This window comes from Peromyscus leucopus, chromosome 1 (genome assembly GCF_004664715.2).
Source record: "Peromyscus leucopus breed LL Stock chromosome 1, UCI_PerLeu_2.1, whole genome shotgun sequence".
Taxonomy (NCBI): Eukaryota; Metazoa; Chordata; class Mammalia; order Rodentia; family Cricetidae; genus Peromyscus; species Peromyscus leucopus.
The window spans coordinates 96718944-96735784 of NC_051063.1; the positions used below are offsets into that span (position 1 = coordinate 96718944).

Below are 16841 nucleotides of genomic sequence, written 5' to 3' on the forward strand. Positions count from 1 at the left end.
GATTGGATTTCATGCTGCTAGAAGATGCCATAAAGGGAACTGGGAGAAAGTGTTGCTAATTGTCCTGGTTGGGTGTGGTCTTTGCATGCTACTCTAGTAACACTATGCTAGGCAATATGTGCACACTGGTTCAATAAAGCATGAAAGCCATGTATGAAAACAACTGCTTTTCTGACATCTGATATTTACTGTAAGCCAAGTCAAAAGATCACAGCAGTGTGTCCATAGACTCCAGTGGAAAAGCAACTGCTATTGTTCTGTTAAGCACACATGATATGATTATCAAATTGCCTTCTAAACATATGTTATCATGTCCAAGATTATAAATGCTCTCACTCACAGTTGAGCATAAAAAGAAAATTCTCCTTTCAAATGGGAAGTGTACTACAGATGTTGACAACCAGACAGATCATGAGAATAGGTGACTGTTTCTATAGCATAATAGAATAATACTTAGATACACATGAAAATAAAGCCAAACATCTATTTTATATCCCAGAAGGTTCAAAAAATTGCAGAAGACTGTGTTATTTCATCCATAACAAAGTAGTTATAAAAACTGAACAAAAATTGAATGAAAGAAGCAAAAGTAATACATTTGTATTTTTGGTTTAGCCTACTATAACTTGAACTATAAAATAAACTTAAAACCAATATTCACTTGAGATAAATTTACCATATTCTTTGAATAAATATCAAATGGAAGCATGTTAATTCTTACAAAAGAAGAAAATACCACTTGAGATTGACGAACTCCTTGAAGAGTATTTTGTGTGTGTGTGTGTATGTGTGAAATGAGATAATAATCCCCAGTGATTTGAATTCACATTTGAATCCAGAGCTCAGCAGGGACACATCCTTGATGACAAACAATGGCAGTAAGAGACAGCTGGGCAGCAATAAATGCAAAGTGACCTTGACCTTGTTACTTTGCAATGAATTCTTGTTGGAAGAGGTAAGTTTGGAGATTTTGGGGCAAATTTGGTTTACTGGTTTGAAATTTATCTTTGGAAAATACTTTATTCTTTAGAAATGTATCCAAATACATGATTTAGTGGATATACAAATCAGGTGAAATAAGGCAAGAAACTAGAACAAAAAAATAGCTGAATCAATTTCTATTTCCATATGCAAACTCCTTTGAAAATTCAGGTAACCTTCATTGTTAAAGATTTCTTATTTATCTGACCACTGAGAAAAGCAGAAGCTAGCATGATCTATAAGCATACAGGAAGTTACTACTCAGGCAAATGAAGTCATTATCTTTAAATACTTTGATGGCAAACTGTTGGTAACCTCTTGTAGAAATGCTTGCTTTCCTTGACAGAATATTCTAGTATCATAAGCACTCAATATGTTAGCTCAACAGAAGATATAATGTCAAAAATCATGAGATAAGAGTGCATGTAGCCTTTTGCTGGATATACCTGGGTAAAATTCTTAATTTCTTAGGTGGAATATTTACTTGCCATTGTACTGTGTAGAAAACCATGTGATTTCATTCCATCACACTCCAATTAGAAAACACTGATTACTTTCTAGTTTTCCAAGTTCAAGTAAGAAAATTTAACTTGATGTAGTCTTGCTTCACTAATAGACTATATAAACATTGTACTAAGAAAGCTCACCTTTCATGTAATAAGCACATAGCTGCAAAACTACTCTGTTGTACATCCAAAATGTGTATGTGCTCTAAACTTCATTGTGACTCTTTCATAAATAATAGTTCTTAAAGGTTTAAATGAAGTTCAGCCTGCTGGTGGTTCATATGCTGATTCTAGACTTCGTGTAGTCATAAACTACTTGCCATTTTCAAATTAAATAGTCTTGATAAGATAGAAATAATAATATTGCTTAATACTAACTGTTGGAAACTAAAGAACCATATATAAAATTCTATGTCATGTTGTGGTACTTAGTAAGCATGCATTAAGATTAGACATTATTTAAGGCTTCATCACACAATTCCGTGCTTGCAAATTTTCTGTCTTGTGGTATTTATAATTTTTGTCTTTTTATACAAGTCTCACATTTTAAAACTTTAGTTATAAAACCACATAGGTATATTTTACTATATATAACTAAAAAGACAAGATACATTATTTGAAGGAAGGTTGCTAACATTTGTTTTAAAATTTTAAGCCACATTAAATGAACAAAAATATACGTATACCCAGAGTCCTGACTAAAATTTTGTCAGATAAAACTGCCAGTTATTTTGAATGATATATTTATTTGTGATACCCCAAGATTGAGTTGCTGAAAATAAAGTCATTTTTATAAATCCCTTCCTGTAATATCTCCATCACAGCCTTGCTCTGGCAGCAACTACACTGTCCCATGGCTTTCCTGGAGGATGGGAACCACACTGCAGTGACAGAGTTCATTTTATTGGGCTTAACAGATGACCCAGTCCTTAGAGTCGTCCTCTTCATCATCATCCTGTGCATCTACCTGGTGACTGTGTGTGGGAACCTCAGCACCATTCTTCTCATCAGAGTCTCTTCCCAGCTCCATCATCCCATGTACTTTTTTCTCAGCCACTTGGCTTCTGCTGACATAGGGTACTCATCTTCTGTCACACCCAATATGCTTGTCAACTTCCTGGTGAAGAGAAGTACCATTACCTACCTTGGATGTGCCATTCAGCTTGGATCAGGTGCTTTCTTTGGAACAGTTGAGTGCTTTGTTCTGGCTGCTATGGCTTATGATCGCTTCATGGCAATCTGTAGCCCATTGCTTTATTCCATGAAGATGTCCACACAAGTCTGTGTCCAGTTGCTTATAGTAGCATACATAAGTGGTTTCCTTAATGCCTCCTCCTTCACCCTTTCCTTCTTTTCTTTTCTCTTCTGTGGACCAAACAGAATCAATCACTTTTTCTGTGATTTTACTCCTTTAGTTGAACTCTCCTGTTCTGATGACAGTGTCTCTATTGTTCTTGCCACTATTTCTGTTGGCACTGTCATTGTGTTCACAGTGCTTGTCATAGCTGTCTCCTATACCTACATCCTCATCACCATCCTGAAGATGCGCTCCACTGAGGGTCGCCAGAAAGCCTTCTCCACTTGCACCTCCCACCTCACTGCAGTCACTCTCTTCTATGGGACTGTCACATTCATTTATGTGATGCCCAAGTCCAGCTACTCCACTGACCAGAACAAGGTGTTGTCTGTGTTCTACATGGTGGTGATCCCCATGTTGAACCCCCTTATCTACAGCCTCAGGAATAATGAGATTAAGGGTGCTCTGAAGAGACAATTTGGCAGGAAAATATTGTCTTAGAAACATTTGTTACATTGTAGGACTTGATATTGCAATGATGCCTTATGGATATAGCAATAAAAGTTGAGTGTCTGTGGTTGAAAAATGTGTGTTGGTATACTATTAGTAAATAAGGGACATTGCAATAAATATCATAATTCAATTTTCAGATTACAGAAGAAATAAAAGGGTCATAGTAAATTACTTTTAATAACTTTAAAAAAATCAAATAAAGTTTTTATTTAACAGAAAAAGTGATTCATATAAAACATAAAATTCTGCAATATTTTGAAGTTAATTTGGTGGTATTGTGTTCTCCAAAATATTGTGCATCCTAATAAACTTATCTGGGGTCAGAGACAGAACAGTCACTAGATACAAAGGCTAGAAATGGTGGCACTCACACCTTTAATCCTAACATTCCAGAGACAGAAATCCCTCTGGATCTCTGTGAGTTCAAGGCCACATTGGAAACAGCCAGGCATGGTGACTCACTCCTTTAATCCCAGAAAGCAAGCCTTTAATCCCAGGGAGTGATGGTAGAAAGCAGAAAGGTATGTAAGGCATGAGGACCAGAAACTAGAAGCATTTGGCTGGTTAAGCACTTGGCTAGTTAAGCATTCAGGCTTTTGAGCAGCAATTCAGCTGAGACCCATTCTGGATGAGGACTCAGAGGCCTCCAATCTGAGGAAGCAAGACCAGCTGAGGATCCGGCGAGGTGAGGTAGCTGTGGCTTGTTGTCTCTCTGATCTACCAGCATTGACCTCAATAATGGGTTTGATTTTATTAATAAGAACTTTTAAGATTCATGCTACAGTTATTATCATATTTTTAAGTATTTGATAGTCAACTTTGTTACAGACTACATCTTACCTGTCCCCAAGGTCTTATGTGTTGATGAAATATATCTTCTCTGGTGCTATTGAGAAGGGCTAGAATCAGAGAGGTTGAGATTTGTGGGCAATCCTTAGGTTACTAGAGGCATGACATAAAGGAGATTTGACACTCACAATTTTTTTTGTCTGCTATTGACTATAAAATGGAAAGTTTTGTTCTACTATGTGTTCCTTTGGTGATGTATATCTACAGATACATGTCAATGGAGTCAATTCATAAGGACCAAGAACTCAAAAACTTCATGTTAACAATAAGCCTTTCTCTTCAATGCCAATTGATTAGCTCCACTACTTGTTATGACAATAGAAAGCTTACTAATGCCTATCACAAGACTTCATAATGTGGCTGGTTCAACACCAGATTATCATGAAATAAACCTAATAACTATGGTTATCTCTGAACCTTGCAAAAGAAATAATAGGGGGCAACTAAATTGGTGGAAATGTTTTCATAAAAATGTTGCCTCTGAGATATATCCATATATATATATATATCCATAAAAATCTGATGTGTGGTTTCTGCCTGTGGTACTGTGAGGTCCACAGAAAAGAACAGGAAATCCTTCTCTGGTTAACCTGAATTCCTGTCAACTTCAAATGTTAAATTACTACTTCGGGTTGAATCATATTCTTAAGCTTGCAAGGAATAAGGAAATCAAAAAGAGAAAAACAAAACAGGAACAACAACAGAAATAGTTTCCTACAAAAGAACCGAGTTTACAAGTCCAACAGTGAGACGAAAGACATCATGGTCAAGACCCTCATCCTCATGTTCAAATGGGAGCAGATATGGCCACATCTTCTTTGAAACACTTTGACTACCTTTAGGAGAAATGCAATCAATTTTCTCATATGGTCCACATTTACTCTTCTTTCCCCCTCCACTTTAGTGTTTCAGAAACAGATTCTATTTTCTTGCTCATAAAACAAAAGGCATTGATGTTTTTGTTCATTCATTTGCATTTTCAAACAATCTAGAAGGGTGTCTAGTGATACATTTCCAAGGTTAGTCTAGCCCATTGCATGGGGTTACAAATGAATACTGGCAAGGGTGAAGTATATCCTCTAATATAGGATCTTGACAATAAAACTAAAAGGTAAGTGATTTAGACTATTAGAAGATGTTGAGAACTGTTGATAAAACACAATTCAACAATAAAGCCAAAGTCATGTGTGAGGGGTTGATGTGGCACAGGCAAGGGTTTGATGGTGCAGGTGTCACTGAGAACCTAAAAGCTGAGAAAGGACTGCAGGATGTGAGGAATGAGTCAAATAAGGTAGTACCTATGTAAGTAAGTTGTGTGAATGCAATATTGCATTCATGTACATAGAGGCTTCTGTTCAAATAATGGCAGAGCTGTTTGTCTACTTTAATTAGTCCTGTGGTACATACAAGAGGAACAAATGACAAAATGTTAAGTATATCTTCACCATTAAATTATAGCTTACAAACTAAGTATTCTGTTATCATCCCCAGAAAGTGACAAATCAGGGAAATAGACCTAAAATTTTATGTGTGTGTGTGTGTGTGTGTGTGTGTGTGTGTGTGTGTGTGTGTGTGAGTGAGATGGGTTTGCAGGTTAAAGCCCCACCACCAAACCCTGATGACTTGAATTCATTTCCTGGAACCCACATAAGAGTATAAGGAGAGAGAAAATCCCCTGAGTCGATTTCCCTACAGTAAGTAATACACTTTTGTTTTCAATGAGAGAATTAGACATTCAGAAGAAAATGTTATAAACTTAAATTAAAGTTAACGTGAGATGGGTGTGAGAGCGGCAAGAATCATAAACTTAGGCATGTCCTTGGGAGAGATATAATCAATAGACATACATATATCCTCAAAAGTAGATAAACCACAGGCAAACAACCGTTGCTCAGATTGCAGCCACAGTGGTATAGGGAACTCAGTCTTTGAACTTGGATCTAATATAATCAAGAAAAAGTAGTATATCAGGACTAATTGAGTAAATAGCTAGTCAAGCCTCAATTATCCTTGTCAAACACAAAGAAAAATATTTATCCACTGAATGGAAACACAGGATAGTAAACAGGGAATCAAATGGCAGTGTATAAGAGAAACAAAACTCTAGGATTTAAGATATAAAACTTAACATACACAACATTCACTTAGCAGGTAATGGTCAGCGGAAATGTATGCAATAACAGAAAATTAAAGATGAATTAATATAGAGTTTCATAACTGGAATGTTCACCATGCCAACACTTACAGTAGACATTTTTCTTTCAATAGCAATTTCCCCTTTGGTTTTCAGACTGTATTTCCATGGCCATAAAACAGAGGAGCAGTCTGGCTAATAGCCCCATGGCTCTCTGGAAGAAGAATATGTTAATAGTGTCAGATATTTTTTTCATGGTCCCTGCAAGGATGTTCAGAGTTTTAAGAATCACTGTACTCAGCAGATTGGACAGTGAAAAAGAGAGCTTGGGTGGTGTAGTTTTGAAAGTTCATTAGTGCTCAGTGGTCAGCCACTTCAGGAAGGAGGAATAAAAGATATAGTGTAAGACTCCATAAAATTAAGATTAGCAGGAGTTCTAATGGGTCTTCAAACTGAAGAACACTGTTTCTAACATCTTCCATTACAAAATAAAAGATAAAATTCCTGTTTGAGGTGTGAATTATGAGATACCAATTCTTATTTGAGGATGGGCCACATGTTTTCATTCTCCAGTTTTCTATATAATAATAATTTGTATCTTTGGCTATGAAAATTATGTCTTTCTTAAATAATTGTTTTTTAAAAAAATTTACATCTCTGCCCTTCACATATTCCTCAAGCTACTTTATGAAGTGTATTACATAACTCAGTACAAAACACTTACCCATATGAAAAAGTATTAAATGAAAGAAGACAATGTTGCCTATTTTTAAACTCAGAATCCACTAACATGAAGTGTAAAATGAACCTAGAACCAGCATTTATTTGAGGTAATTTGGTATCATATACTTCTGATAATTATCAAATGAAGGTGAACTAATTTTCACACACACAAAAAGAAAAATCAGATTGACACTTTGAAAATCGTGTTCATGTTGAACGAACTATTTTCACCTGAGAAAACGGTCCGTGGGGATTTGGATTCATGGTTGAATCCCCAGACTCTTCAGAAACTTACTCTCAATGGTAAATAATGATTGTGGGAGACAGCTAGAACACTATAAAATCACGGTATAATTATCTTGACTTTCTACTTTAGAATGAATCCTTATTTCAAAAGGTAAGAATACTTTGTTCTTTGAAAATATGTACATTTTGATAAGTTGTAGTCAAGAAACAAGTTTAGATATAATCAAGAAAAAATCAACTAAATCAACTTATATTTTCATAGTCAAATTCCTGTGAATAATTAGGCATAGAATTTAGTTTTCATAGCTTTCTTATTTATCTATACACTTAGAAGACTGGAAACCGACATGGTCTCTAATAGCATGTAAGCTTAAAACTCAAGAAAAAATGCTAATAAATTCACTAGCTTTAACATAGGTTTGTGATTTCCTGACCAATACTTCATGGAAAGACAGACTTTGTTTACCGACTGACTGCTCTAGGGTCACAGGCTCCAGGCACTGAGGACAAACACAAGAATATAAGGCTGAAAAAAAATCTCTAAACAAGAGAGTCAGCCTACTCCTAGCTAGGAAAACTGGGTAAACTGAATATTCCAGGTTTAATATTTACCTGTGTACTTTGTAAGCAACCTCATTATTTCATTCCGTTGTTGTCCAGTTAGAAAACATCATTATGTTAGGAGAGAATTTTGTGAGTGTGTGAATAAGACATGCTAATATTATTAGAAAGGATATTCACATAAAACTGAATGATTCGACTGGTAGTGAAAATGACAATAATGCAGTGGTTTCATTGGAAAGTAATTGAAGACTATAGTAAATTTACAGTAGGTCCTCCTATTATAATTTTAGTTCTTCCCAGTTCTTGTAAAAAATTTTATCTCTCACTATAAAAACTGGCCTTAAGGTAATTATGTAGCTGACAGACTTGACGACCCACGTCCCAAACCATGGACCTTCTGTTTGAAAAACTGATTTGCTGTCTCTTTAAAATTATCACGTGCTCCTCACTTTATTGTCACTCTTCACACATAGTATAATGAGAGCAGACAGAGTTCACTCTGCCTGGAGCTCATGTCCTCATTCTAGTGCTTCTTATGGAATGTTAAGTTACTTACCATTTACAAATCACACATCTTATCAACCATAACATTGAATTACTGTTCTACAGAAATGACAGTAGAGTACTATATAATGTATTAAATCCAGTACAGGTGATTTGGAAAGGATACTTAAAGGTCAGAAATTACTGAAGGCTTCATTACATAATATTGTGTTTGTAAAGCTTAATTCTTTCTTGTAAATATGATCCTGATTTGTTATTTTCAAAAGTCTCATGGTTTACACGTTTAGTTTTAAATACACTTAGGTATGTTTTATTATATACATAAATGTAAGGTAAAGGCACATTGTTTGAAGGAATTTTCTAGCATTTAATTTTGAAATTTATTGAATAATCAATGTACATGAATATACAAACACTGGGAGTCCAAGAAAATACTTCAAATCTATGTTTTGAAGGACATATTTGTTTGTAGTATCTATGTGTTACTGAAAATACTACCACATATTTATAAATCTCTTCTTGTAATGTCTCCATCACAGTCTTGATCTGGCAGCAGCTACACTGTCCCATGGCTTTTCTGGAGGATGGGAACCACACTGCAGTAACAGAGTTCATTTAATTGGGCTTAACAGATGACCCGATCCTTAGAATCATCTTCTTCACCATCATCCTGTGCGTCTACCTGGTACTGTGTATGGGAACCTCAGCACCATCCTCCTCATCAGAGTCTCTTCTCACCTACATCATCCCATGTACTTTTTTCTCAGCCACTTGGCTTCTGTTGACATAGGCATCTCATCTTCTGTCACACCCAATATGCTTGTCAACCTCCTGGTGAAGAGAAGTACCATTACCTACCTTAGATGTGCCATTCAGCTTGGCTCAGCTGCTTTCTTTGGATCAACTGAGTCCTTCATTCTGGCCACCATGGCTTATGATCGTTTTATAGCATTCTACAACCCACTGTTTTATTCAACCAAAATGTCCACACGAGTCTGTGTCCAGTTCCTTGTAGGATCCTATATTGGTGGTTTTCTTAAGGTGCCCTCCTTCACCATTTCCTTCTTTTCTTTTCTCTTCTGTGGACCAAATAGAATGAATCACCTTTTCTGTGATTTTGTTCCTTTAGTTGAACTCTCCTGTTCTGATGACAGTGTCCTCATAGTTCTTGATTTCATTTTCTGCTGGCTTCATCATTTTGATCTCAGTGTTTGTCATAGCCATTTCCTACACCTACATCCGCATCACCATCCTGAAGATGCGCTCCACTAAGGGTCGCCAGAAAGCCTTCTCCACCTGCACATTCCACCTCACTGTAGTCACTCTCTTCTATGGGAACATCACATTCATCTTTGTGATACCCAAGTACAGCTACTCCACTGACCTGAAGAAGGTGTTATCTGTGTTCTACATGGTGGTGATCCCCATGTTGAACCCCCTCATCTACAACCTCAGGAATAAAGAGATTAAGGGCGCTCTGTGAGACAGCTTGGTAAGAAAACATTTTCCTAGAGATTTCTCTAATCTGTTATTTTGTCACATGCTATGTTGTAATGATATACCATAGATATAGTATTAAAAGGAAACTGGTTGAATCTTTGGTATACTATCATGTCATCTGCAAATAGGGAAAGCTTGACTTCTTCCTTTTCAACTAGTATCCCCTTAATCTCCTTATGTTGTCTTATTGCTCTGGCTAGAACTTCAAGTACTATATTGGATAAGTATGGGGAGAGTGGACAGCCTTGCCTCGTTCCTGATTTTAGTGGAATTGCTTTGAGTTTCTCTCCATTTAATTTGATGTTGTCTGTTGGCTTGCTGTAAATTGCCTTTATTATGTTTAGGTATGTTCCCTGTATTCCTGATCTCTCCAAAACTTTTATCATGAAGGGGTGTTGGATTTTGTCAAATGCCTTTTCTGCATCTAGTGAGATGATCATGTGGTTTTTTTCCTTGAGTTTGTTTATATGGTGCATTACATTGATAGACTTTTGTATGTTGAACCACCCTTCCATTCCTGGGATGAAGCCTACTTGATCATGGTGGATAATTGTTCTGATGTGTTCTTGGAATCTGTTTGCCAGTATTTTCTTGAGTATTTTTGCATCAATGTTCATGAGGGAGATCGGTCTGTAGTTCTCTTTCTTGGTTGCATCCTTGTTTGGTTTAGGAATCAGGGTAATTGTAGCCTCATCGAAGGAGTTTAGTAATGTTCCTTCTGTTTCTATTATGTGGAACAATTTAGAGAGTATTGGTATTATCTCTTTTTTGAAGATCTGGTAGAATTCTGCACTGAAACCATCTGGTCCTGGGCTTTTTTTGGTTGGGAGACTTTTAATGACTGTTTCTATTTCCTTAGGGGTTATTGGACTATTTAAATAGTTTAACTGGTCTTGATTTAACTTAGGTATGTGGTACCTATCCAGAAAAATGTCCATTTCTTTTAGGTTTTCCAGTTTTGTGGAGTAGAGGTTTTTGAAATATGACCTTATAATTCTCTGGATTTCCTCAACGTCTGTTGTTATGTCCCCCTTTTCATTTATGATTTTGTTGATTTGGACTCTCTGTCTCTGTCTTTTGGTTAGTTTGGATAAGGGCTTGTCTATCTTGTTGATTTTTTCAAAGAACCAACTCTTTGTTTCATTAATTTTTTGTATTATTCTCTTAGTTCTAATTTATTAATTTCACCTCTCACTTTGATAATTTACTGGCGTCTATTCTTCCTGGGAGACTTTGCTTCTTCTTGTTCTAGAGCTTTCAGGTGTGCTGTTAATTCACTAGTGTGGGATTTCTCCAACTTCTTTATGTGAGCATTTAGTGCTATGAATTTCCCTCTTAGCACTGCTTTCATAGTGTCCCATACGTTTGGGTATGTGGTGTCTTCATTTTCATTGATCTCTAGGAAGTCTTTAATTTCTTTCTTTATTTCTTCCTTAACCCATTGGTGATTCAGTTGAGCATTATTCAGTTTCCATGAGATTGTAGGTTTTCTGTAGTTTTTGCTGTTGTTGAAATCTAACTTTAAACCATGGTGGTCTGATAGAACACAGGAGGTTATTCCAATTGTTTTGTATCTGTTGAGATTTGCTTTGTGGCCAAGTATGTGGTCAATTTTAGAGAAAGTTCCATGGGGTGCTGAGAAGAAGGTATATTCTTTCTTGTTAGGATGGAATGTTCTGTAGATATCTATTAGGTCCAATTGGGTCATGACATCAGTTAAGTCCTTTATTTCTCTGTTAAGTTTTGATTTGGGAGATCTGTTCAGTGGTGAAAGTGGGGTGTTGAGATCTCCACTATTAATGTATTGGGTTTTATATGTGGTTTAAGCTTTAGTAATGTTTCTTTTACATATGCGGGTGACTTTGTGTTTGGGGCATAAATGTTCAGAATTGAAACTTCGTCTTGGTGGATCATTCCTGTGATGAGGATGTAATGCCCTTCTTGATCTCTTTGATTGATTTTGGTTTGAAGTCTATTTTGTTGGATATCAGGATGGCAACACCACTTGTTTCTTAAGACCATTTGATTGGAAAGTCTTTTCCCAGCCTTTTATTCTTAGGTAGTGTCTGTCTTTGAATTTGAGATATGTTTCTTGTATGCAGCAGAAAGATGGGTCCTGCTTTCGTATCCATTCTGTAAGCCTATGTCTTTTTATAGGTGAGTTAAGTCTGTTGATATTAAGGGATATTAACAACCAGTGATTGTTCATCCCTGTTATTTTTGGTGGTAGTATGTGTGTACTTCTCTTCTTTGGGGTTTACTGTTGTGGCTTTATCTATTGCCTGTGTTTTAGAGTGTGTATCTGACTTCCTTCGGTTGGAATTTTCCTTCTAGTGCTTTCTGTAGTGCTGGGTTTGTGGATAGGTATTGTTTAAATCTGACTTTGTCTTTGAATGTCTTGTTCCTTCCGTCTATGATGATTGAAAGTTTTGCTGGGTATATTAGTCTGGGCTGACATCCATGGTCTCTTAGTGTCTGCATTACATCTGTCCAGGTCCTTCTGGCTTTCAAAGTCTCCATTGAGAAATCGGGTGTTATTCTGATGGGTTTACCTTTATAGGTCACTTGGCCTTTTTCCTTTGCTGCTCTTAATATTCTTTCTTTATTCTGTACATTTAGTTGTTTAATTATTATGTGTCAAGGGGACTTTTTTGGGGGGTCTAGTCTGTTTGGTGTTCTATAGGCTTCTTGTATCTTCATATTCATTTCCTTCTTTAAGTTGGGAAAGTTTTCTTCTATAATTTTGTTGAATATATTTTCTGTGCCTTTGAGTTGGTATTCTCCTTCTTCTATCCATATAATTCTTAGGTTTGGTCTTTTCATGGTGTCCCAAATTTCTTGGACATTTTGGTTCATGACTTTGTTGGCTTTAGTGTTTCCTTCGACTGATGAAACTATTTCTTCTACTGTATCTTCAATGCCAGAGATCCTGTCTTCCATCTCTTGCATTCTGTTGGTTATACTTGCATCTGAAGTTCCCGAACTTTTACTCAGGTTTTCTATTTCCAGCATTCCCTCTGTTTGTGTCTTCTTTATTTTTTCAGTTTCCCTTTTCAGGTCTTGGACTGTTTCCTTTATTTGTTTCATTGCTTTTTCATGATTTTCTTGCAGGACTTTATTGTTTTCTTCCAGGACTTTACTGTTTTCTTGGAGGGCTTTATTGTTTTCTTCTAATTTGTTTGTCCTTTCCTCTAGTTGTTTAAAGCGTTCTTCCAATTTTCTTGTCTTTTCCTCTACACAAGCCTCTACCTTCTTCATGATGTTACTCATTAGGCTACTTTCTTCTACTTCTTCCAATTTTTGATGTTCAGGTCTAGATGTTGGAGGCAAGCTAGGTTCTGGTGATGCTGTATTGCTCTTCATTTTGTTGTATGTACTTCTGCCTTGACATCTGCCCATCTCCTTGTGGTTCCTTCTTGGTCTCTGGTCCAGAAGGGAAGTCGAAGTGAGTCTCTTGAGTTTCATGTTTTCATTTACTGAAGATAATGTGGAGCTTCCACCAGAACTCCAGACAGTCACATACAAGAAGCTGTAAGCCTGAGCTTCCTAAGGAAGTAACAGTTAAACATTGGCCTTGGTCCAACAGAAGCTCCTTGGGCAACATTTGCCATAAATCATACAAACACAACTGAAGAAGTAATACCTTCCCACTCTCTCCACTTTCAGTGGTTCTATGGGGTAGAGAGCTGATTCACCTTATTGTTGTAGGTACTATTTTAAGATGTGTTACATTTTTTTATGCTGTGGAACATTTCTTTAATGATAAAAAGATGTGCTGCATTCTTTTATGTTGCATTTGTTTAACTCTGTGAAGCTGTACTACTTTGCCTGTCTAAAACATCTGATTAGTCTAATAAAGAGCCGAACAGCCAATAGTGAAGCAGGAGAAAAGATAGACAGGGCTGGAAGGCAGAGAGAATAAATAGGAGGAAAAATCTGGAAGGAAATGAAGAAATGAGGAAAGAAGGGGCCAGTCACCCAGCTACCCAGCCAAACACAAAACAAGAAGGAAAGAAAAGAAACATAGAAATAGAGAAAGGTAAAAGTCCAGAGGTAAAAAGTAGATGGGATAATTTAAGTTAAGAAAAGCTGGCTAGAAATAAGCCAATCTAGCCAGGCGGTGGTGGCACAGGCCTTTAATCCCAGCACTTGGGAGGCAGAGCCAGGTGGATCTCTGTGAGTTCGAGTCCAGCCTGGGCTACCAAGTGAGTTCCAGGAAAGGTGCAAAGCTACACAGAGAAACCCTGTCTCAAAAAACCAAAAAAAAAAAAAAAAAAAAAAAAGAAAGAAAGAAAGAAAGAAGCCTATCTAGATAATTTAAGTTAAAAGCTGGGGCTAGACACAGGCCAAGCTAAGGCTGAGCACCCAAAAGTAAGAATAAGACTCCATGTGTGATTTATTAGGGAGCTACGTGGCAGGCCCCCCAAAAAGCAAAAGGAGTAAAAACAACTGGCTACACCGTATTCTCCTTTCTGCTTTCTCTGCCTGGGCCTGCAATTATACTGGGGAAATGAGCCCCCCTGTCATCCTGAATCCTAGTACGATGGCGTGTTGCTTAGTTGGTTTTTTTTGTTGTTGTTGTTGGTTTTTTGTTTGTTCGTTTGTTTGTTTTTTGGCAACATGAAACCAGTTAGAGTTATCTTGGAAGAAGAGACAGCAGTTGAAAAAATGTTTCCATCAAAATGACCTGTGAGTATTTCTGTAAGGCATTTCTTGCTTAATGATTGATGTGGAAAAGCCCAGCTCACTGTGGTTGATGCCATTCCGGGACAGGTGGTCAAGTGTAGTATAAGAAGGCAGGCTGAGCAAGCTTGAAAAGTAATCCAGTAAGCACTATTCATCTATGACCTTGCTTCAGTTCAGCTCCCAGGTTCCATCTTTGAGTTCCTACTTCAGTGATTAACTGTGACATGAAAGTATAAGCCAAATAAATCCTTTCCTATCCGAGTTAGTTTTTGGTCAGTGTATTACCACAGCAACTGTTGGTGCTGATCTTTATTTTAAAGGCCTAACCACCATTTTGCATTCTGAATTAGCATTTTCAAATATGAAGATTCTGTGGCAGACTAGCCACCACTTTTATGACCCAGGGTACTCTTGAGTAGGGAGAAGTGAGAAATTTGTAGATAAAAGTATATATAGAGAGACAGTTAGAAAACATAGGACAGCTTGGGAGGGCCTGGATCCTAATCCACAGGCCCCTTCTGTCTCTACTAAAAGACTTTTTAAAGGAATGCCAAGGGGTGGAGCAAATGACCTCCCCCCAGCACAGCCAGGTGTAGACCATTCCAAACACCTGGTGTTCTTGCCCATGTCCAAGCCATTCCCTAATGCAGCTCTGCTGTATAAAGCAAGCTCAGATCTCACTAGAAAACCTTTGTGGGCTTCCACAAGATTCAATATTTGTCTGACTTCTGGATCTGGTATCATTCTATTTACAGCTGAAATCAATCTTTGTAAAAAATCAGGGAAGGCTTCTTTTGGGCCTTGTATAATTTTAGTAAATGACTCAGACCTCTTTTCTGATTCTTCAACCTTGTCCCAAACATTCAAAGCTGCTAAACAACATAAAGCCAAAATGTGATCACCACATTCACACTTTCTTTGCAATTCATCATATTGGCATTCACCCAGAAACTGGTACTTGTTGATATCAATACCTCTAGGACTATTGCATTTTTCTATGACACTAGCTTCCTCTTTCCACCATGTTCTCCTTTGTAACTGAGGGCCAATTTTCAATATTGCTGTTTCTAAATATTTCCAGTCTTAGGGAATAATTCTATGCTGAGTTGCCCATGAATTTAATACCTGTTTCACACAGAATGAATTCATATCATTTGAAATGACCACTTTTTAAACCCTCTTCAAATCTAATATTTCTATAGGATTATATTTAACTTTTGCATACCCTTGGGGGTGCCCATTGTCTGCTGCTTGTTCTTGTATAGTAACTGGATAAACTAAGGTTGGTTTTCTAATATCCTTGGGGCCACTCTCTTCAGTTTCATCATGTAATGATATGGTAGACGCTTGTCTAAATTCCTCTGTCTGTGTCTGAGTATTTTTCTTAGTTTCATTAGTAGGTCTTTTTAAGGCTTATATCTTATCAGTGAAATTTTCATATTTGGCACAGTTATCAAACCCCCTTTTTAAGGATAAAATAAAATTTACCAAACTGATGATAATTATAATTGGCATTATGTCAATCCCAGCTAAGTCTATGATCCCTTCATTTTTTTTTCATTTTCAAGCCATCCATTGTTGCACTATACAGAGTCATAACACTCTGCATTGTGATATTTTCCATTCTTAATATGGGAAAGATTTTTTCTTTTTTAATATTGCTTAACTCCTCAAATATTTCCTTGGTGTCTCATCAAATCTGCTAACTTTTCAGTTTGTCCACAGCAGCAGTGGCTGCAATGGTGGTGTCTGAGGCTGGGGTGGGCAGTGGCTGGTGGCTACTGTAAGTACTATGACTATAGAGTGTCCCATGTGCATGAAGAGGCAGAAGCCACTGTGGGTTAGAGTGATCTCATGCCATGTGCTGGATGCCTATTGTTATTTCTATCTAAGTTGTTCTATTCCCAGTAAAGACTCAGGAGTCAGATATTGATGTGAAAACCTGATAAATCAAAGAAATAGCAGAGGAACAGCCAGCTGACCTTCCATTTTTTTTTTTACTGGAGACCCAGCAAGCATGTCTGTCCCTACTTCCCAGACCCCTTCCTCCAAAAAAAGAAGACTTTGAATCTCTAATTCCCTTCCCATTCCTCCTGTGCATCTATCTATCTATCTATCTATCTATCTATCTATCTATCTATCTATCTATCTATCTATCTATCTATCTATCTATCTCCCTGGGTCCTCCATACTCTTTATGGCTATTTCTTTTCAACTAGTTGCTGCTTTTGTGCCCCGATCCATGGTCAATTTTATTAACAGTCTCAGAGATTCATAGTGCAATCAAATGTCTTGCAACAATGGATTTTGTTTCTTGATCCATTCAGTTAACCTGTGT

The 16841-nt window shown here is 37.0% G+C and overlaps 1 protein-coding gene and 1 pseudogene across 1 annotated transcript; both read left to right on the plus strand.

Annotated features, from left to right (window-relative positions):
* Positions 1-2340: 2340 nt before the first annotated feature.
* LOC114688687 (olfactory receptor 502-like) lies at positions 2341-3285 on the plus strand. The gene has a single exon (XM_028863225.1). It carries the CDS (start codon positions 2341-2343, stop codon positions 3283-3285), a length of 945 nt encoding a protein of 314 aa, XP_028719058.1.
* Positions 3286-8885: 5600 nt separating this feature from the next.
* LOC114688692 lies at positions 8886-9800 on the plus strand (annotated as a pseudogene).
* Positions 9801-16841: the final 7041 nt, after the last annotated feature.

Bases quoted from the DNA above. Each gene is read 5' to 3' on its own strand.
- LOC114688687 (XM_028863225.1), top strand. From the start codon at position 2,341: ATGGCTTTCCTGGAGGATGGGAACCACACTGCAGTGACAGAGTTCATT.